Consider the following 23538-nt stretch of genomic DNA (forward strand, 5'->3'; position numbering starts at 1 on the left):
TTACAATTTACAAGGTCAGGATGTAAATTGTAAAGGCTGAGGATGCCCAAGCCAAGGCCACTTCTACAGAGGCCTGGCCCTCGTCAGCTGAGTCCTGGATTTCTGCTGGGCACTCTGTCCAGATCTCATTTCTCACCTCACTCTGGAGCTTGTGTGCATGAAGAGCCCGGTCCAGATCCACAGTTTTTGTGGTTGGAGCCACTTTGCCTCTGACGCTGTGCACGTAGTCATGGTGGTAGACGGCCTGGGTGCAGAGAGAAGCAGAGTGAGCTGAGTGGACTACGGCAGCAGGGTTAGAAAGAAGCGAAGTAAACACAAACCCAAGTCTCCTATTATAAAAAATAATAGCCTGCTCCCCTTTGCCTTGAGAACTCTATCTCATATACTGTGCTTTGTCCACCAGGACCACAGCCAGGGTATGGACCCCACACTGAAAAATCAGTGGAAGAGTCAGCTCAGGCATAAGAAGAGGAAGAGTGGGCATTTTACCACTACCTATTCCAAAAGAACAAGTTTTCACGTCCTGACTCATTGGTGGGATTTAATATTTGCTTATGAACCTTTGGGGTTAATAAAAAAAAACGGGCAGCCTGCTCTGTGTCACTGTGCCATTACAGGGGGTGCTTCCTATCCACTTCCTAGTCATCCGCATAAGGATGCTGAGGCCTGGGGGATTAAGAGCTTCTCTCAAGCCTCACCGATTATGCGTGGTAGAGGCCACATCTGTAACTGCAGAGACCTTCCCCTCCTCATCTTACCATAGTGAGCACTAATGTATTAGAAGGCTGATACTACGAGGCATAAACCGTTGCTTACAACACAAGGATACAATAGCAACCTTGGAAGCTCTAAAACACCATGGATTTCATAGATTTGGATCACTTACAAGGCCACCCCAGGAAACCGATGGAACATATCAGGTTTTAGGAAATAAGAGCAGACTCTTAAGTACTTTCTAAGGCACCAACTCTGGTTTCCCATTGAGAAAAGGCCTGGCCTTGCCCTACTTTGGTTTTTCCCACTTCTGCTGGAGCAGTGGCCCTGTCTTTACTCTCCCAGCAGTAACTTTCCCAGTGGGCGCTTACGTCACTTAGTTGTTTCCCACTTTGGACAGCCTGAACGTAGATGGGAGTGTCAGTAACCAGCTTGTAGTTATTCCTTGTTTTCTGCGCGTGAGCTTTGTACTTGATCTGCCGAAAGGAAGAAAAGAAGCCTGTGTTAGACCATTCATTATATTAGAAATTGTTGGTTTTCACGGAGGGTTTGGTTGCTTTTAACTCATGGTATTTACATACATTAGCCCTTATTCAACAGACTAACATGCACTTGAATTTTATAACAATCGGCGTAATCAATGCTTACAGTCACATGGATCTTTTTGAGTCTTCTAGGAGGCTTGACAACTGCTTTCCTAGGAATGTTTAAGCTTTCTTACTGAAATCTTGATTACAGTATGATTTTGCCTAGCTAATCCTCTTTACAAATAGACCCCGTCTATAGCATCAAAGACTCCTAACAAATGAGTTTTTTCTCATAATGAGGATTATGTGTGCATTAATATATCCAAAATAGTTCAGGAGGTGGTGAGAAGAGCCAGGGGTCCCTTCTCCACCAGAGGACAAGGGGACGGCTCATCTGCATTGTTTGCACTCCTGAGAAATGGGTGCTCTGCTCCTCAGCATCTTCTTCCAGCTCAGCCATCCTCAACACCACTTGAGACGCAGCTGGGTGTGACAATGTCTATACTTTACATACTCTCCCCTTGACCCTAGACTACACAGAGAAGGAAACATACTTTAAAGAGCTAAAAAAACAAAAAACAAGGCAAACTCACATCATCGCGTAGATCGTAAGCATGCTTGGCATGGAGAATCTCAGGAGTGTCCCAGACGTAGCAACCGGTGCCTTTCAGCCAGTTGAGATCATCTTTGTACACAATCTAGGGGATTGCATCAGATGGAGGGGGTCAGAAAAAGAAAACTTTACTGTAACTTTAACACCAAAGACATGGACACCCTCCAGACCCAGGATGACCTTGTGGAATGAAAAGCAAGACATTATGCCCTGAGGCCCTGGGTGTCCTGGAGACATTGGCATAGAGAGCCCTGCTTCCAGGGATAGCTCCGAATCCCTGACAGACCTATGGGTGTACAGAAAAGCAATACTGGAAGAGGGCTGAGCTGAAGAACCAGGTGAAGAACCAGTGAGTCAGTCTCTCTTCAGGGTGGGCGTATGGGCCTGGGGAGGGGAGATCTTCAAAAGCAATGGGCTTACGTTGCTGATCTCGTCTGTGACCTTCCTGACGTGACTGTTGACTTGCAAGTTAGGGTGGCAAGTCCACTCGTGGAGGTGAAGGCGGTAATCGATCTCACTGACTTTCTTCTGAGAATCCTTAGCGGTAACCATCTCTACCATGTCGGGCACCATGTGGATTTTCATCTTGTTCTTCTCATAAACAGATCTGTACAGGCGCTGTGAAGATAACGTAACATGCCAGTTACACAGGGAATTACGCAAGGAATCATGGCGATACGTGCCTTTCTTAGACACCAGAGAGGTCAGGGGAACCAATTTACAGCAGTTGGTTGGGGGCAGGGTGGGGACTGGAAGTTTCTGACACTTTCTACAGATTCATGGCGGTGGGGGAAGCAGTATGGGCTGAAAGAACACTTAGCTTCCTCACACGTGCATGGTCAATGCCATACGCGTTGTTGAACAGAACATGTTCTGATTTATAGTTCATGGCTCTGTTACTTGACTTTTGAAGCCAGCCTTTGGGGGTCACTTACATCGATGTTAAACTTGCCAACTCGGAGGCACCGTGCTGTGTTCGGATCATCTTCAACACTTTTGGGTAAAGTATAAAGAGCTTTGAACTTTTCATATTCTTCCCGATATTTGCTCTATAGAGAGAAAATACAAAGGAAGAAACACAGTTTTGAAGAGTAATGGATCTGGATTGTTAAAAACGCACGAGACTTAACAGAAGGACCCGACTCTAAGATGGGCCACCTTGGGGTCAGCACTTTTCTGAGCTTGTTTCCTTGTCCGTGCCCACAGGCAGAGGTGGCACAGTGCCTGCTTCCAGATTACCTGAGGATTAGAGCAGACTGTGTGTAAACGTTCTTTAGGTACCGGTTTTAAAACCCCTGTACCGATACTGGTACTTCTACTGTTACCACAACTACTTTTAAAGATTATGTAATTTTTAAATGATCTCTTTTGTGATATTGGTTTTGTTTTCCTTAACCATAAGTGAAAGATAAAATTGTACACAGGAATTTCTTTGTTTTTTAATAACTGACAAGCCTGATGCTTAAGAGACTCAATCCTTGAATTTCAGTTTCTACAAGGTTTTCCAAAAATACAGTGCAACTAACTTCTGTGGGAAAACCAGCGTCTGGTTCTTAAGCCATATTGCCTATTAATTAATGCTTCATGATTTCATGAATTAGGAAGTAAGGCCCTTACAGAGGCTAAGATCCAATCTCCTAGCACATGATAAAATAACAATTCTCTCACAACTCAGAGACCCACATCTCAGTAAAAAAAAAAAAAAAAAGAAAGGAAAGATGGGAGTATATATGTATATATATATAGAACTCCAGTAAAGCCCTTCACTGACTGGAAACTAAACAAAATTCCCATCAGAATTTTCCGTAACATTAGTTCACATACTCCTTACATCTAAGCTATTCTTCAATTATAAAGAAGATAGTATTCTGTGACTTTTTTCATGACTAAAGGAAGAAGTCTTTGCTGAACTTTCTGAATCCTATCTACAAAAATTCTCTTCCCAAATGAAAAGCTTGCTCCTTTGGGCTAGTCTGTTTGCAATCTTCCAAATAGAGTTGGCTCTGGGAAAAATCATACAGATTTAATTTTTCCTGTGGGTAAAAATTAAATTAATTCCATATATTGTCTAACAAAGTCTTTTTCTAAACTATGACTCTCTAGGCCCATTAAACAGTAGTGAAATCAGTTTCCTGGGTCATTAGCATTTAAGTGAAGAGAATAGAATTGAAAGACCAGGATGCACTGCCTTTAGTGTAGCGATAAGTACTCTTCTGTAAAATGCTTATATCAGAAGGCACTCACAGAAACTTCAGTTGTGTGTGTGTGTGTGTGTGTGTGTGTGTGTTTGTGTGTGTGTGTTGACTTGCAGTACAAAATAAATCTCTCGGTGTGGGTCATGGTCAAAAAAAAGATTTGAGAAATACTGGTCTAAAGTGTTACATAAAATGTTCATAATTAAGAAGTAAAAGTCTCTAATAGAAGTAAAGTTTCTGAAAGAGAATTAGGCTTATTAGAACTGCAGTGAAGGTTACAGGGAATTTTACAACAAAAAGTTTTACTTAAGAACATATTAGGCATAAAGGGTTAAAAGTGCTAAGATTTTATACTATACTATATTTAAACAGCTCATGTGATTTAGGATTTTTTTAAAAATTACGTCTATACCTAAGAAAAGTTCTGTTTTTAAAAAATTGAATTTCAAGATTTTTAAATTTTTATATTTCATAGTGATAAAGATAATGATTTACTTTTAAATCATGTATTTGGGTCTGGTGCAATAACTAGTTACCACATTCACTGTTTTTTTTAAGGGTACAATTTATTTATTTTTTATTTTTTTAATTAATTTTTATTGAAGTATAGTTGATTTACAATGTTGTGTTAGTTTCTGCTGTACATCACTGGTTTATTTTTTATAGCAATGTCCACATAATTCTATTGGAAAAGAGTATTTTGTATGGCATATTATGTCCTCTACCTATTCCCATTTCTGGCTAAAATAGAGTGTATCCATCCATGTCATTTTCAGGCAGGCAGCCTAAAAGGTCACATCGCTGTCCTTCATGTAAGTGCCTGTGACTCTCTCTGGACTTCAGGGCCCTTGAGAGGAAGCATAAGTGCACAGACTTTGTGATGACCAAGTGTCTGGAATTATTTGCTGGTGTGCCCCTTTGCAAATGCTGGGGGTCCTTCTGGGCAACACAGGAATCAGCCAGAAACATTTTGGAAGTGGAGGGCAGGGAAGGGTAAAGGGCGGTGGGAAGGTTATCATATCTGTACTTGACTTACATGGCTGGCCAGATGCTTCTGGTTCTTGACGTGTGTCAGGGACACGGTGTTGGAAGGCAGGGTATAGCTGGTGGCTTTCACTTTATCCCAGGCCTCCTTGTACAGGTTCTATAGGGGTTAAAAATCTTCTTGTGAACACAGAAAAATGCAATCTGGCTAGCTTCCAGCAGCGGATTTTTCCTCTGCTTTTGTCCTGCTCAGACATTTCCTAGCAATCCCCAGATCTTCTCACTCTGTAGGAGCCAAGTACTCCTAAGTGAATAACGGGTTTAATGTCATGACCATAATTTCAGAGTCCATTATTTTGTTCTCTACCATAGCACTTATCACAGTTTGACAGTTATCAGAGGTTTCAATGCCATATTCATTCCCTCATAGGTCTAGGATTCCTGGAGGATGAAAACCACTAACATTAAAATATATATGAATATATATATATATATATATATTAAAAAAGATTTAAAAAATGTTTGTTTCCACTTCTAGGTATTTATTTACCCAGGAGAAATAAAAAGTTATGAACACACAGAACCTATATGCAAATGTGTATAGCAGCTTTATTCATAATTGTCAAAAACTGGAAACAACTCAGATGTCCTTCAGCTGTGAAAGGAAAAACAAACTGTGGTTTGGAATATTGTTTTTGCTATAAAAAGGATAAACTACTGATTTAGGCAGCAATGTGCGTAATACATAAATGCATTTTGCTAAGAGAAAGAAGCCAGACCTAACGGCTACATATCATATACTGTGATCACATTTACGTGACACTCTGGAAAAGGTAAAACTATAGGGACAGAAAACAGCTCTGTGGATGCCAGGGGAGAGGAGAGGGGCAGCAAAGGGACAATGTGGAGGTAATACAGAATTTTTCTGTATCTTGACTATAATGGTGAAAACTCTATGACTCTATGCATTTGTCATAAGCCATAGTACTACATACCACAGAGTGGAATTTACCGTATGCAAATTAGAACAACCAACCAAAGAATCAGCCAGAATGGGGGAGGTGACTAAAATGGAATACAAACTGTAGCAAATAAATCTGATTGCAATACAAATGTATAATAAGACTACAGTGAAGGAAGTGGCGAAGAAAACAACTGACTTAAGTAAATTTGGAAAATGGTAACTTGACTGGATACTCTAAGGCTATAGGCAAATATAACCGCACACAAAATACCCTACTCTAGGGCTTCCCTGGTGGCGCAGTGGTTAAGAATCCGCCTGCCAATGCAGGGGACACGGGTTTGACCCGGGTTCGACCCCGGGTTCGGGAAGATCCCACATGCCGCGAAGCAACTAAGCCCGTGCGCCACAACTACTGAGCCTGTGCTCTAGAGCTCACGGGCCACAACTACTGAGCCCGCGTGCCACAACTACTGAAGCCTGCGCGCCTAGAGCCCATGCTCCGCAACAAGAGAAGCCACCACAATGAGAAGCCCGTGCACCACAACGAAGGGTAGACCCTGCTCTCCGCAACTGGAGAAAGCCCACACGTAGCAACAAAGACCCAATGCAGCCAAAAATAAATAAACAAAATAAATAAATTTATTTAAAAAAAATACCCTACTCTAGTTAGTAAATTTGTTTCTCACAGGCGTGTGTTAGAAATTCTGAAAATACTTTATGTGGATACAAGGGTTGCACAAATAAGTAGATATATCATAGATAATGAGAGCCAGGCTTTTCACTGGAAAGGAAATAGAAAGTCACAAGTTGGAAAAATAAGTTACGCATAAGGAAAGGGTGAAGGATAGAATGAACCCTGTGGTGTTGAACTGCATTGAAGGTATCAGTATGAACCCATGGTTTTAAAATATAGATACAGTTAGGTAAGTATAGAAATAGATACAGATATGTATCCATACACGGGTTAGTATACATGCATGGATTTCTAAGCTCTGTCCACTTAGAAGGCCTAGGAACAATGACATCCTAGTAGTAATGAGCACACTTAGTGCTTAAATCTTGGTTCAAAATACCGTTCTCCAATAAAATAAACTGGGATTTCTTGGAGAGGTGGTTGATTCCAGGTCTGGAACAGGGAAAATACAGATGAGCCTGGAACATCCTGTGGTGCCAAGCAGTAAGGAAGCGCTCAAAAAACACAGTGATTGGGTGTATCAAGGGGACACAGGAGTCACCCTGAAAGAGCTCCCCATAGCAAAGCTGAAACCATTTGAGCAACAAAATAAATAACAATAACATTAGACTCTACCATAGAATAAAATAAATACCCATGAGCCAACACTGATATAAATAAATATGTAAACAAACCAACAGCGGAGAAGGAACAGCTCTTCCTTACAGAAGAATTCCAGTTAATAAATGGATATAGAAGAAAAAAGGGAAAGAGAAAATCACTAGTAGGCATATTCCACAGTAATAATTCTTGCAGGCAAGCTCCATCAGTGGATGCTAAAACATACGAGAGAAAGTATAAGGACAAACAGGATATTTGCATAGTCCCAAAGGATCTCCTCCAAGATATTTATTAATAACAAAGGTAAAACTAGTAACTTTACAGTGGAGCATCTCAGCAGAGAGCAACTTAACCAAGTGATCAAGGTCATCACAAGTTATTGACATTGTGTACCACCTGCTATGGTGTGCTGAGAAGGGTGCCTCAATTCTGTGTTACTTTTGCAAAAAAAAAAGAAAAGGGCATACCTTTAATCTAATCATGAGAAAACATCAGATAAGCCCAAATTGAGGAATATTCTACAAAATAACTGGCTAGTATTCTTCAAAGGTGTCAAGATCAGAAAAAGACAAGGAAAGATTGAGAAATTATCAGATTAGAAGAGACTAAGGAGTCACGACAACAAAATGCAATGTGGGATCCTGGATTGGCATCTGGAACAGAAAAGCAGGTTAGTGGAAAAACTGGTGAAGTCTGGATAAAGCCTATAATTAACATTGTAACAATGTTAATTGCTTAGTTTTGATAGTTGTACTATAGAGAAAAGTATGAGGAAATTCTCTGTACTATTTTTGCAGTGCTTCTGTAAATCTAAAATTATTTCAAAATGAAGTTTAAAAATGTAACCAATTCAGAGGCAGGAAAAAAAGTGTGCCTCTGTTGGTCTGTAAGTCACTGGCCAAGGGAGAAGCCACGGAAAAACAAGTCTAGGGTCAACAAAGAAGAGCTTCAACAGTACCTGTCTGCAATAAGGAAGGAGTTGGTGAATTTGTGTCAACTGCATGAAATAGAACAATATTCAAATCGGGGCTGATTTACTTGTAACCATGAGGACTTACAAGATAAAGTAGGAATTTAAAGGTCCGGGAAAGAGATTGGAAAGACCTTTGGGGGTAAGGTTGTCTGTCCCTTTTCATCTCTTATTGTCTATAAAGGTGAAAAAGGTAACTCAAATACAGAGAAAAGAAAAAGAACTCAACTCACACTGCTATACAGATCCTTCAGATTCTTGGTTCTGTCATAATCCACCGTTTCTAGAACTGTCGTATATTTGTCTTTAATCTGATGATAATTTTCTTTATATTTCACCTACAGACAAAAAGGATGGGTTATTCTTTTCTATTGTTTGACAATGTGTAAAGACAATAACGGCTTGTCCTGGGAGAGAAGTACAAGGAAGACGCACCTCACTGGCATTAATGCCGCTTTGAAGAGCAGTCACGTAAAGCGGTGTATCTGTGACCAGGTTATAATTTTTTAGATTTTCTTTACCTGCTGCCGTGTATTGTATCTGTGAAGAAAAAGAAAAGTCACTGAAAATGGTAAAATGCAGGTCTTCCATCAGCTTTAGCAGTTTGTGCCTTAGATGTACCTTTATTTCTGGGTTTCTGCTTTAATCCTAACAGAGGATACGTTGTACAGTTTGAGACTTTGCATGGCTGTCAAAACTAAGTTTCTCTTGACCAAGAGTGGAGTCTAGATCTTTGCCACGTCCCTTCTTCCTTGTGTTGTTTTTCCATGCCGATACTCCATCCCTGACAGCAGCCCCTCAATTTCGACATTCCATTAGTCTGCCCTATCCAAGCTGAATTTCTGCTGGGAAATTTCCCAAATGTCTACTTTTTACTTCAAGACTTAACTATTTACGGTCAAAGTATGCATGTGCATTCTACTCCCTGCCAGTTAACCCGATCAACTAAGGTGTAGATGCTTGAGAGTAGTTCACTCTGAAACACCTCCCAGATAACTTTCTGCTGTAAATGTCTATAGCCTTAAATCACAGGAGAGACCCAAACTGAGGAAGGCCAGCACCAGAACAGGCCACCAGAGAGGTTTTATTGGGCAGGGGCCTTTGGTTCCCTTAGATCATGCACTGTCAAAGCTGCTTTCTCTGGGGCACAGGGACAGCCTTGCTATCACTCCCCTGAGAGCACCATGGAGCCCATCAATCCACAGTGAGCTAGTCCCTCTAAGAAGATGGCTCACCTGACTCTGGAGGTCATATGATTTCTTGGCATGGAGGATCTGGGGTGTATCCCAAACGTAGCATCCAATGCCTTTCAGCCAATTCAAGTCACTTTTATACACATTCTGCAAGAAAGAAGAAACTGTGAAAGGTGACAGGTACTAACTGAATTTACAATCGAGCATTTGATAATTTCCTATCAGCCCTTGGCTGTGCTTAGTACTTAGCAGTCATAGGGTGGGTTTCTCAACACCTGGAAGGTCTTTAATGCCCTGGCCTAAAGAAGTTTAGGAAGAGAGCAACAGCTAAGTTTTAGTCTAGTGTTGAACAGATAAAATATTTAACATAGGTGCCTCATTGCTCCAAGGGGATCCTTACACCAAAAAAGGTTACTCATGCCACTTTGTATTGAAAAGCAGCAGGGTTTAGGAATACAGGGACAATTAGAGCATGGGGCCCCAGGCAGGGCTGGGTGAAGCCTGTAACTTAGTCAACCTGCAGAAAGGACATCATACATCACTCAAGATCTCCTGTGCGTTTTGGACCCGAATAACATTGGGTTCTTCTGGAAGAGATGTCCAGTGGTGGAAGTAGTGTCGGTACTCCAGGTCACTGAGGATGTACTGGCACCTTTTAGCCAGCACATGATTCATCATATCATTGGGGATATGAACATTTGCTTTGGTGTCCTCATAATGTCTTCTGTAGTTCAACTAAAGAATAATATATTTTTGAAGACAAAAATAAGAAAGGAATTAAATGTAAATTATTCTGATCAATCTCTTTTAGAGTCTTATTTTCAACATAGATCAATACCTTTAGAATAGACTAAGGTTAAAAAATGACACTTGAATATACTCTTCTTCTTTAAAAATTTCCCATCCTTTTATAACACAGGGTGAAGAGAGACTTTATTTTCTCCTTTTTCCAAATACAGAGCCCTCACTGTGTTTGGAGGAGGCAGGAGGGAAAGGGTGAAAACTCACAGCCATCAGAGGTGCACAGGGCTCACTGGCAGGGGCGGGGGACAGTCTCAAGACTGGCTCATTCCTCACCATCCCACCCCCCAGCTAATCTTGAACCAAAGGGCAGATTATAAACAGGCAGACTAGTATTACACTTAAGTGTGCAGATCCTCTGTTACAGTGAACTTTGCTTACCGCACTCCTCATCTTTTGGAAATCCAGACTGTGAACCACGTTGGGGAACTCACTGATTTCTTTTCCAGCCAGGTAGTGACCCTTCAGCTTCTCATAGGTCTCTTTGTATTTAAGCTGTGAAATAGGTGCAACATTGAAAATCACTGGGACTTTCTAACCAGCCCTTTGTGGCTGGAAAGACTCTCAAACTTATGAAAGGAAAAAGTCCTACTGACCTCACTGTTCACAAAGTCGGCATGCTTGGCTCCAACAATGGGAATATAGCGTTCGTCCAAGGTGTAGCCATAGGCCTTGGTTCCCTCCCACGCTCCTTTATACAGTATCTAGGACAAAGAAAGTTGTATCAACAAAAGTTTGCATTCAACTTCTTTCAGATGCCACTCGAAAGAAAATGGTAAAGTCAAGGTAAACTACTCATGTTTAAAGGCAAGGGTTAAATCTTCATTAACAGCTGTTAGTGTGCATACCTAAGAACAGGGCAGAGTCTTTGGGCTTGTTGCAAATTAAATCTACAGACCCTGAGGCATTTTATAACAGAGTTTAACTGTATTTACAGGTCTAATAAAATTGAAAACAAATTTGCACACAGAGAGAGAATCACCAAAGGTGGCTTCCCATTCGGCATATACACATATACGCTACACACACATCACCTTTAGATTAGCTGAATTAAAATTTGGAGGGCAAGTCCACCACTTGTTGGCTGGAGATACATGTACATGATTGCTAAAGAGGGACCAGCCTTTCCTCTCTTCTCTCTGTTGGTAGTTGCTTGGTCCTACGTGCGCCCAGAAGTGACATAGCTTGTTAGGTTAACTTGTTAGGGGCTCCTGGAGGGTTTGTCTCATTGATCTTTAGCTCCTCAGTGCCTCTCACAGGGCCCGGCACATCACAGGGGCTCAAACAACACCAGCTGGATAAACACTATTTGCCCTGAATAATACGCTACTTCTAATAAACAAGACTAAATACAACAAAACCAATAGTTCTCCTTATAAGTTCAGTTGCTCACAAAATCAGCCAAGAGCTTAAAATTCGGAACTGAGTTGTATGTCACATAAAATGGAACTTACGGTACTGTAGAGTTTTCCCATGTCTTTGGAATGGGTGATATATGGTGTATCTGGAGAAAAGGTATACTTGCCCTTTATTAATTTATTAAATGTTTCTTTATATTTTACCTGAGGGGAGAAAACAAAACAAAACCTTTGATTATTCTAAATGTATATTTAAAGTTTCACAAGATCTACCTAGCAAGAGATCTACCTAGTAGATAATAATTAGTCTACATTTAGAGATTAACCAACTGGTTAAATTTCCCTATATGATATATAATTTATATTATAACTAATATAATGGAAAGTTTTGGATAATAATTTAGATATTATCTAAAAGTGGGTACAGTATACCACCTACTAGTGACTTTTAAGACATTCTACCCCAAAGATTTTCTTATAATTTACTCCCCATCATCTCACAAGCAGTTATCTGGAGTTACACAAGCTTGTTCAACTACAGACAACTAAGTCTCCAGTTTGTGTATCTCATTATACACAAAGCAAACTTACATCACTTTGATTGACTGAGTTAATCTTGGCCAGAACAATCTCTGGAGGATCCACCACGCTTGTAAAGTTAGGATAGTTGGCAAGAGCATCTTTCTTATATTTTATCTGCAAAGAAATAGAGACGATCAAGACAGGTGTCCCCTGCCCCCCCCCACCCCAAACATGGGGATAGGTACATATCCCCACATGGCAGGTAAGGAGACCAGGCCTTATGTAAGAAGAACAGGCTTTGCTTACCTGAGTCACCATTTCCTGGTTCTTGGTAACCCTCACATGGTCTACAGAATCCAGGGGGATCCAACCAATGCCTCGGAGCCACTCCAGGTCAGCTTTGTAGACATTCTGAGAGCAGGAAGGGAGACATGATGCAGGTATAAATGACTCAGGCACAGGATGACAGGCAGCAGGTTAGAAACAATGTGTTCAGAAGCTTTTTAGGGTTTTCTCTCTAGTGGCTGTTGTCTCATTGATTCAATCATGATTTCATCTGTACACCTGAGCAACATTTCTTGAGCCTGTTACTATAAATGAAGAACTATGGAAGGTTATTTGAGGGATAAGTATAAGGAAGGCCTCTAAGTGTAAAGAGAAGTTACTTATAAAGTGCAAAGTGGTTAAGGGCTATGAGAGGAAGACCATGCAGATGCTGTGGGAGTTGAGGGTAAGGGACCATTGTTTTCATCTGTGAGCATAAGAGAAGGTTTTACCAAGGAAGTTATAGTTACATAGAAATACATGGGGGCATTTAGACTAAGTAAAGGAAATCACACAAGTAAATGCTCATGTACTGTAGGGTTGGGGGAAGCATCCCTCCAGCCCATCTCTACCCTTCCCCCTCACTTCCTGAATTCTCTCAGGCCATCCTATACCAAATGAAGAGGAGTTGCTAATCTGATTAAAGTTCCACAGTGGTCATCCTCCTGCAGCAACCAGTGAGGTGGGATGTTCAAGTTCACCACCTGTGCTGCAGGCAGTCTTTGACATCCTGTTTCTGTTTTGGTAATGATGAGAAGACCCAGGTAGGGTTAGCTCCTCGGCGCACCTGAGCATCACATCAATGCATTGTGTTTCTGTTCCCTAAAGAGTGCTGGCGGCAGGTAGAGATCTTGATTCAGGCTTCAGTGGGAGGTGGCCTGAGATATATTCTCTATCCCAGCTTTAAACTCTGCCTAAGGGATTCTGGGCCTCATGCAACTCGTCGGTACATTGTGTCCTCTTTGCTTTGATTCCTTGTAAGCAACTCCTTCATAAATGCCACGAGGAAGGAGATGCTCAGCAAAGCAAGAAGGAAGCATTCCCAGGTCCTTGACTATACTATCATCTAATACAGCCAAAATCCCAACTCCATCTCAGCTCCCACCCCAGCCAATTATTATTTTAAATCAGTTGATAATTTTCCATGCAAATGTGAGGAGTTGTTGATGGCAGAGATGGTACAAAAGCAGATTTTTAAAAAATTGGCTGTGAAAGTTATTCAGAAATGCACAGTCAGTAGGCAAAGCTGTCCGTCACTGCTCCCAACCTTTCTCTACTTCATATCCAGTCTTCATTCCCTTCTGAGAGCAAACTAAGTATTTATGGTCCCAAGTGTCATAGACTGGTGGTTCTAGAATGCTGCTTATGATTCTCAGAGTAGACCATACGTTTCTAGATCATTAAGAAACAAAAATCACTTACATCGCTTTGTAGGTCATAGGCCTTCCTTGCCTGAATAACATCATTTTGGTCAGGGTGACACGTCCATTGGTGCACGTAATTGCGGTAATCAATATCACTGACAAGGGCCTGCCCCTCCTTGGCCGCCAACACCGACACCATATCAGGAGGTATATTGATTCTGCCCTTTGTTTTGTGATAGTGCTCTTTGTATAGTCTGTCGTTCTGAATCTGCCCTGCGTGCTCGAACCAAACCAGTTTAGGATCATCTCTCATCGTCGGGACACCAACATAATGACCTTTCTGCTTGACATGGTCAGCTTTGTATTTCAGCTGATGGGAAGAGGAACAGAGATCCCATCAGCTTTGACAAGCACACAAGGCAAAGGGGGCTTGAAACATCAGCAAACTCAGTCCCCCAGCTTTTTGTGTTACTCCAAGAATAAATATCAAAAAACATTGAAATAGGGTGGGAGGGAGGCTCAAGAGGGAGGGGTTATGGGGATATCTGCACACATACAGCTGATTCACTTTGTCGTACCGCAGAAACGAACACAACACTGTAAAGCAATTATACTCCAATAAAGATATTTTTTTAAAAAAGTAAAAGAGAAAGAGCAACAAGATTGCACGAAATAATTGCAAGATTATATATAAATCTTTTGTATAAAATAATAGAAATAAAATAATCATTATTTCGCTCAGTAGATGTAATTATTTAAGGAGAACCACGTAAGTACTGACAGACTCTCTCATTGATCAAACTTTAGTCAGGCTCCCCTGGGCCCTCTTCTTGATGAGGACTCCACTTTGGTCTCTATCTTTGCTGGGGCTGCATAGCCCAGTTTTAGCAAAAATTCTGTTAAATTTTAGCAGAGTTTAGCAGGAATCCCCCTATCCTTGATATCTCCTTTTAGTAACTTTCTGTCCACTGGACCCCTCACTGTTCCTTGGCTATAAACCTTCAATTGTCCTTTCTGTATTTGGACTTGAGCCCAGTTCTGTAATGAGGTTGCTTTTCCCCTTTTGCTATAGTTTTTAAATAAAATCTATTTTTACCACTTTGCTAAAAAACAAAACAAAACAGTAACATTGAAATAAATAGATAGATATGAAGAAATATCAATTTAAAAATAGAAAAATATACACTTATTTTCTAATTCTGGCAATATTGTATTTGAAGGCTTAGAGATTTTAGGGAAGCAGGGAATAGAAGAAAAAACAAAAACTTCAAATGATAGTTTTTAAAGAAGCCAAGAAAAAAAAGATGAAGAATGCCAAAAGCCCATGGGAAAAGGACCAGAAGGGAGCAGGTACTCTGACCATCCCCAAGCCTGGCCAGGCCTGCCAGCCAACCAGGAACTCTCCATTACGCTACATGCCTTAGCATAAATGGGTTCCTGCACAGGGAAGGTCCAGCCTTTGCAAAGCACACTCATATCAGAATAAATTACCTCGCTCTGAACGTCCGTAGAGTGATGGGCATGAACAAACGGCACAGCATCCGGAGGCAAAATGTAACTGGTGGCTTTTTGTTTCTCCCAGCTTTCCTTGTAGAGATACTAAAAGACAGAGAGCCATGACAAAGGGTTAAACCAAAGAGTCAGAATGGAGGGATAAGTCTCCTATTGTTATGTTATGGTCCTCTGTCCCCATACAAAGTGCCAGGCATCCAGGTAAAATCCATACCTGGTCCAGTATTCGGGCTGCCTCTTGGGCAGCATGCAGCTGAGGGGTTTCTGTGAGGGTGTACTTTGATTTGGTGTCATTCCAATCTTTTCGGTATTTAATCTAGAAATGAGAAGAAAGTTGGTAAGTTCTTTGATATTAAGAAAACATAATGTTGTCCAAGCAAATGCTAGCATCATTCATCTCAGCGTTTACAATCTGTATCTCAGACAATGACTGCATGCTGAGTTTAAGTACGTGGAAAAGCTTTGGAAATGATATCTTCCCAACAGAGCAATTTTAGAATGATAGTCATATACTTACATCATTTAGGATTTCACCACTTTGTTTTGCTGTCACATAATCAACTCTGTCATCCACAGGAGTAAAGTTGAGAGTTTCTATTTTTCTGCGATATTTTTTCTATGGGAAAGAAAATATCTTTTAGATAGCTGTAGTCTCTGGTCCTGTGTGAGTTGATAAAGATATGCTGCATTTAAGGACCCTTCTCTACTAGAGGCATAGAATGCCGTATGTCAATGGCATCTCCCTGGCAATTTGGCTTTCTTCTTAGCATTTTATTTTTTAACAAATGGGTTGACTTCTTACACCTTCCACAGATTTTAAAGTAGCAGGTTTGGTTAGCTCCCAAAGCCGTGTAATGTATCATTATGTGAACTCAGTGCATTTTTTTTTTCAACTGGACAAATTTCTCTGAAGTGTATTGCTATTGCTGACAAAAGAAGTTTTCTATTTATACGATTCTAAGCATTGTTGAGTGTAGATGGATGTGATTCCATAATGTGAAAGGGACAGTACAGGATTATTTTGGAAAAATGTATGTCTGGCTTAAATGACAGCAATTGAAATTGTTAAAACTGCTGATAGAGAATGACTGCATTTTGGCTCGTATATTTTTTGTTCAGTCTCTTAGGAAATGTGCTGAACGGCAGGATAAGATCCTGGAATACCTCACTGAAGATATCTGCAGCGTGCTTGGCATGATTGACAGAAACAGAATCATTTGGCATCCAGCCGATCCCACGTAACCATTCCAAGTCAGCCTTGTAAATAGCCTGTGAAAATAAGACCAGGAAGAAGTCAGTGACCCTGGTCATATTTATTCTATCCATTGGTCTGATGGAGAAATGCAAATTAAGAATGACATACTCAAGCAGCCAGACAAGTAACATAAGTAAATTAACTATGAGGCCAGGTGGTATGACAAACCACCTGAGGATATATTTGCTATTTAAAGGGGGTTAGCCTCAATTCAGCTCCAGGTTATTGTTGCCAAGGGCTAATGCATGTCTGGAGCTGCATCCTCTGATTTTTTTTCAATAAAAATGGGAACCCCTAGATTTGTACACAAAATTCCCTGATTTAAAAACCTTGGCAACTTAATTCAAAATTTAAAAATACTGTGTCACCTAAAATAGCATATCTGTGACTACATCCTGCCCATGGACTGCTGGTATTTCAGTTACAATTTAAACCTCTGTTGCTACTTAAATTCTATTAAAATAATATTTTCAGAGTAGCTGTCTTTAACCAGAAACAGTTAAGAACTATATTCACACTACCACTTACTTCTTGATACAAAGTCCAGATCCTTCATGGCTCTGGTGATTTTGATACCATACTATAAGGTCTAACCAAAACCAAATTCTTCGCTAAATAAAGATGTGAAGTGATGATGCAAGGATTTAATGACATAAACTTTCTGGGAGTCATGGGAAAATGATGCAAGAGCTCAGGCTAAAATGCAGCCCACTCACATCACTTTGCAGATCGTAGGCTTTCCTGGCCTGGATCACGTCGCGCTGGTCAGGCACGCACATCCACTGGTGCAGGTAATTGCGATAATCAATGTCGCTGACCAGAGCCTGGCAATGTTTAGAGTGCGTGATGGAAAGCATATCCGGAGGGCTCTGGAACTTAGACTTCCACTTGGCCCAGTGCAGCCGGTATTCTCTTTCATTCTGAATCTTGCCAGCTATGAGGGCCCAGTGGATCTTGTTGTCATCCCTGGCTGTGAGGGTACCCACGTAGTGTCCCTTCTGCTTCTCATGGTCAAGCTTGTATTTATACTGGAGACAGAAAAACAAAGCAGATGGATCACAGCACGAACTCTCAATGCACCTAGGGCATTTGTTTGAGAAACTGAGGAGTTACACAAGACCACACTCACATCACTGGCGATCTCCCTGGAGGCCTTGGCGGCCTGGATGGGGATGGCATCCAGCCGTACATCACAGCTCATCTTCATCGCATCCCAACCTTCGCGGTAAATTTTCTGAAGAGGAGGAAAAATACGGTATCGTTCCAGATTCAAAGTTACTAATGACTCCAAGGGTTCGAGTAGAATTAATATCAGAGGGGTGCAGTTTTTGAAGTCCCAGAACCAGTTTAAAAAAAGAGAATAGGTGAAAGAATCATTCTGTACCAGTGTACTGGAGAACAAAATCATGTCTGGAATCCAAAGATCTGGGCTTGACAAGAGTTCTTTCTTTTCTTTTTTTTTTTTTTTTGAATTATAGCTTTGATGTAGTTGTTCATGGTTTATGTAAAAGGGTTTATCTGCTTCTTGTATTGGTGTATTAGTAGCACTGGGATATGTTTAAGTTCAGACGTTGGCAGGCTAGTATTGAATTTCTCTAGTTTAATAATTCTATTTATTTAATTCAATTCAATTTTTAATCTTCAGAATTAAAAACTTTTTACACTTGAGATTTTTTCCTCTCTGTATGGTTTCTTAGATCTTCTAATACGATTGATGATGCATATTGTTTGGGAATGTTAGATTTTCTTTCTGAAGCACCATTGGATGTAACCGCTATTTTCTAAGTGTAGCACTGTTTTGTTTGTAAAGAGAAGTCAGTTAAAGCAGTGACTGATTTACAAATAGCCTTCTAAAAATATATTCACATTTAAGTGGATACCTTCTGTACTGACGATGTCAGAAAGACTCAGAAATAAGAGTAATTTAAATGTATAAATCAGAAATCATACCTATCACTATGGGAGCTTGAACAGTGCAGAAAGGAGAAGTGAATTTCAATCATTGACAGTTTCATGGCCTTTTCATATTTGAAAAATGAGTGCTTAGATAAATTTTGTCCTTGTAATGGACAAGTTTTATATGAATTTTCATTCAAGTTTTTGTATGAATTTTGGGTGGTCCAATTTTAACATTTGACTTTTTTTGTACAAAAGAAAAAAGTGTTCTCCACATTTAAATGTATTATACTAGAGAATATTTCATGCAAATTTGTAATTATGTTATTTAAACTTTTAAAATTTATTTTGTTTTATTACATATACTGTTACACTATTTTTTCTTATGTAATATACTTTTTTTGTTTATGTGGTCAAATATGTTTTTTATTTGAACTACAAAAAAATTGGGCTTGAGACCTAACTTCTTCACCTACTAACTTTGAGAATGTGGGCAAATTCCTTAATATTTTTAAGTCTCAAGTTTCCCATATGATAAAGACAAAATAACAGTCTTACCCGTGTGATTAGTGTGAAGATTAAATGAGTTAATTTAACATGGATTTGCTTGGTTACCCATAAAATGATATACAAATATTCTGCAAAAGTTGTACTTTCTAAATGATAGAAATAATTTAAAATAGTGGATTTTATCGAGATTATACTACTGGCAACATCATGTATGAAGAAAGTGTATATTTTGGTTAACATTCAAATAGGATGTTTGATTTCTTCCAAAACAAAAGTCATTCTCATTAGTGTCTAAATATCTAAATTTAACAACTTTACTTTTGGCATAGTTTCAATTACTAGTCTTGTTTATATCATGATATTAATGGTAGGCTTCTAGTATTTCCAGCTGAGAAATTTATCATGTAAAAGAGAGCACATGAGACTTTCCAGAATTCCCCTGCCAAAGATACCTATGGCTCAGAAGGAAGAGGCGGAGGAGTCTATACTGCAGTGAAGAGCTGGCTGTTTCTCCATCCAGTCACTTGGCAATAAGAGTACACTGCACCACATACTGATTCTGGTCCAAAACAAAAAATGTACCAGTGCCTCAAAATGTTGTTTTCTTCCCAGCCCTTGGAAAAAATTAGCTCCCAAGAGGCTCATTACAATAGAGTTGGTGGTGCAGTTTGGCATATGGTGAGTAATCTTTGCTTGGAAGGCTCCTTCTCTCACAAAGATTTATTATGTTTTGAAAGATGCAAAGTTCCAAGCCATGGTGGACTGCATTAAGGTAGTATCCTTCTTCTAAGGTCATACTTGTTCTACACACAGTAAAATCTCTGTGATCCATGAAGGTGGTACATTTCTTGAACTTTCTTAAACTGTGAAGCTAGCCATGTAAGCGAATTCTCTTTTTATCTAATAGACTTTTTAGTGGATTCTCTTCCTTTCCCTGGGCATGTAATGATTTATTCTGCAAATAATGATAAGTTTGCCTTGTTCTTTCCAATATTTATCTCTTATACTTATTCTTATGTAATTATTTTGCTGTGAATAAGAAGCTTATCACTTAACTACTTCCAGCAAATATTAATAAATGGTAATGTTATGGGCATTCTTGTTTTATTCCTGACTTGACTGAGAAGCTTACTTACTTGAGGATGAGCCTGGCCTTTGATATGAGATTTATTCTTAGTTATGACAAGAAAATATTCATTTATTCTTATCTTGCTAAGATTTTATTTTTAAAAATAAGAATGGATATTGGATTTGGTCACACGTCTTTAAAAAAATTTTTTTTTTATTCATCAGTATTTATTTATTTATTTATTTATTTATTTATTTATGGCTGCGTTGGGTCTTCGTTGCTGTACGGGGGCTTTCTCTAGTTGTGGTGAGCGGGGGCTACTCTTTGTTGTGGTGCGTGGGCTTCTCATTGCAGTGGCTTCTCTTGCTGCAGAGCATGGGCTCTAGGCGCGTGGGCTTCAGTAGTTGCGGCTCACGGGCTCTAGAGCGCAGGCTCAGTAGTTGTGGCACACGGGCATAATTGCTCCGCGGCATGTGGGATCTTCCCGGACCAGGGCTCGAACCCGTGTCCCCTGCATTGGCAGGTGGATTCTTAACCACGTGCCACCAGGGAAGTCCCACACATCTTTTTTTTTTTTTTTAAACATCTTTATTGGAGTATAATTGCTTTACAATCATGTGTTAGTTTCTGCTGTATAACAAAGTGAATCAGCTATATGTATACATATATCCCCATATCCCCTTCCTCTTGTGTCTCTTTCCCATCCTCCCTATCCCACTCCTCTAGGTGGTCACAAAGCACCGAGCTGATCTCCCTGTGCTATGCGGCTGCTTCCCACTAGCTATCTATTTTACATTTGGTAGTGTACATTAGTCCATGCCACTTTCTCACTTGGTCCTAGCTTACCCTTCCTCCTCCCCGCCACATGTCTTCTTAAATCTAATAAAATGAGCATACGATTTTTCTCTTTTGTTCTATCACATTATTAGGTTTCTGAATACAGAACACTCTTGGCATTCCTGAATGAACCCTAGTTGTTTGTATCATATCATATTCATGTGTTACTGAATTTGATTTGTTAATATTTCATTTAAGATTTTCCCCATTATTATTGGTCTACAGTTTTCATTAGTGGAACTCTCTTTGACAAGTTTTGATAATGGTGATGGCTTTCCTTCTTTCATTAGGCTCTCTGTCAGTTTGTTTATTTTTTGAGGTTTGGAAAAAATTCCCCTATGAAATCATTCTGGGTGACCCTGATATCAGAGAGGAGGAAGGAGAGTCTTTAATAACCTATTAATTTCTTGCAATATGTTTTTATTCTTTTTCTGGGCTCAATTTTAGTAATTTATAACTTCCTTAAAAATCCCCTATAGATCTGGGTTTTAAAATTAATTTGTATAAAGTTGTGAAAAGAATTCTCATAATTATTTTGTGTTCGTCTGAATCTGCTGTTAATTCCCCTTTCTTCTTTGTGTGTCTCTTCATTCCTCTTTCATTATCTTTCTTCTCCTTGTTCCCTTCTCTCTTCTGTCATGTTGACATTGCTTCACCATAACTGGCCTTGCCCAGTGACTGAGAGCCAGGGGTCTGCCCCTCTCCTCACTCCTGGTCAAGGGCCTCCTTACCCACTCAATCTTCTCTTCCTTGGCTATGAAGAGTTCCCTAGTGATATCTTCATACCAATTGGGTGACTTTCCAAACAAAAAGGGAGTCTGTTGCAGTACTTACATTGCTCACATTAAGAGCGTTGGCTCTAGCGCGATTAATTTCTGGAGTATCTGGCATTATGTGGATTGAAGTTTTATCCATGTCCCAAGCTTCTCTGTACTTTGGCTATGGAAAGAACCAACGATAACAAAATTACTTCACAGTTTGTAATTTTGCTAGTTGCAGTGCACAACTTTCGATTTTTCTGATCCAAAATCTTTTCATACTAAGGTAAAAATTTCCAGAATCTTTTCACATAAGTTACTCAAATTTGATATGAAATCTGTATTAATACCTTTTATTCATACTTTGAGTTTTGGTTTAAAATTAGTAAGCAATAACAAAACAACCGTGTCAATATTACTTATTAAAATCTTTGCTATCATTAATATTATTATCTTACAAATAGATTACCAGGTTAATTATTTATCATTTTCTATAACATGAACTTAATTTTAATATAGAAGAAAAATGTGACTTACAATACTAATATTTTCAGCATTTGATTTAGCAAGGACAACTTCAGGTGTGTCAACGATACTTGTGTACTTGAGTTTCACTACGGGTGTCCGATAGACACTGTCTTGTAGGATATGTTGGGCATTTTTCACTCTCAGTACTTCGGGAGACCCTATGGGCACCCAGCCGATGCCACGCAGCCACTCCAAGTCAGCCTTATAGATGGCCTGGGAAAGAAAACAAAGTTAGGAGAGGCAGGGTTTTTTTTTTTTTTAAATTGTGGTAAAGTAAGGAAGCAGTTTTTCATGTTGCATTTTCTCTTCCACAAACAATGATAAAGCCGAGCACAGGCCTGACAAAAATAATTCCTCATATGCATAGCAGTGTTTTGTCCTACTTTGTTTTCCGTGGCAGGGGGCTCTGTGTTGGGGTGCCTATGCGTAGTCTAGAAAGCAGAAGGATGCAGAAGGAGTGCTTTGCTTAGGGGATGTGTGGAAGATTTTTGAATATTTTGGTAATCATCACACTAGCCAAGGTGGACTTTTAAATCAATAATAATAGGCTCTCCAGCAAGTTCTCCACACAACGGCCAGAATAATCTTTACAAAATTCACCATTCAGATCTGATGTCACAACATCCCCCCAACCTATGGTTTCTCCCTGGTCTCAGGATAAAGATCAAAATCTTAACATAGATTAGAAGGTGATGATGGTCTAGCATCAGTCCCTACCTATTCTTCCAGCCTCATCTTATATGTGCTTCCCTTTTACCCATGTGTTCTGACCACATTGGCCTTTCAGTTTGTGGTTTGCATACCACTCCTTTTGCATACACTGGTCATTCTGCAGGAATGCACCCTGTGTCCTCCTCATGGAACAAACTCATACTCTCCCTTCTTACCCCTAAATCAGTGCTTTCCCAGAGAAGCTTTCCCCACCTCATTTTTCATAGTGCCATGATCATTCTTTCTCAGCCATCCCATTTTTATGGATATTCTCTAGTTAACATCTGTTCCTTTTTATCAGTGTGAACTCCCTAAAGTCAGGAAGTTTGTCTTGTTCTTCTTTATTCCCCATTGTACCTTTAGTGCTTAGCACAAGACCTGGCACATGGTGTGTTTAATAATTACTTTTAAAGGGATAATTAAGAATGTAATCCCTACTTCCACAATTTTGATCTCAACTGAGTTTTCTTTTTCGAATATAGCACTTCCCTTTGAATTGGAATTTGCATTTTCTTGGCTATCTAAACCTGTTTTGTCAGGTATATGTTAAGTGGTTAACCAGATAGAATTGCTCTATGTGAAACACCAATTATTAATTTCATAAAAAAAAACTGTGTTCTTCAGAAATGGTATTTTAAT

The 23538-nt window shown here is 39.7% G+C and overlaps 1 protein-coding gene across 1 annotated transcript in view; it reads right to left on the minus strand.

The window, feature by feature from the left end:
- NEB (nebulin) overlaps positions 1-23538 on the minus strand; it is a 215649-nt gene that overhangs the window by 58589 nt on the left and 133522 nt on the right. Inside the window, 24 exon segments of the mRNA XM_036858909.1 lie at positions 137-244; positions 1086-1190; positions 1835-1939; positions 2275-2472; positions 2790-2903; positions 5086-5193; positions 8495-8599; positions 8697-8801; positions 9497-9601; positions 9992-10189; positions 10637-10750; positions 10852-10959; positions 11710-11817; positions 12205-12309; positions 12442-12546; positions 13882-14193; positions 15315-15422; positions 15550-15651; positions 15853-15951; positions 16500-16604; positions 17307-17618; positions 17720-17824; positions 21737-21841; positions 22198-22401. Of these exon segments, the coding sequence (XP_036714804.1) occupies positions 137-244; positions 1086-1190; positions 1835-1939; positions 2275-2472; positions 2790-2903; positions 5086-5193; positions 8495-8599; positions 8697-8801; positions 9497-9601; positions 9992-10189; positions 10637-10750; positions 10852-10959; positions 11710-11817; positions 12205-12309; positions 12442-12546; positions 13882-14193; positions 15315-15422; positions 15550-15651; positions 15853-15951; positions 16500-16604; positions 17307-17618; positions 17720-17824; positions 21737-21841; positions 22198-22401 (3243 nt within the window).

The sequence above is a fragment of the Balaenoptera musculus genome, chromosome 7 (assembly GCF_009873245.2).
Source record: "Balaenoptera musculus isolate JJ_BM4_2016_0621 chromosome 7, mBalMus1.pri.v3, whole genome shotgun sequence".
NCBI classification, from domain to species: Eukaryota; Metazoa; Chordata; class Mammalia; order Artiodactyla; family Balaenopteridae; genus Balaenoptera; species Balaenoptera musculus.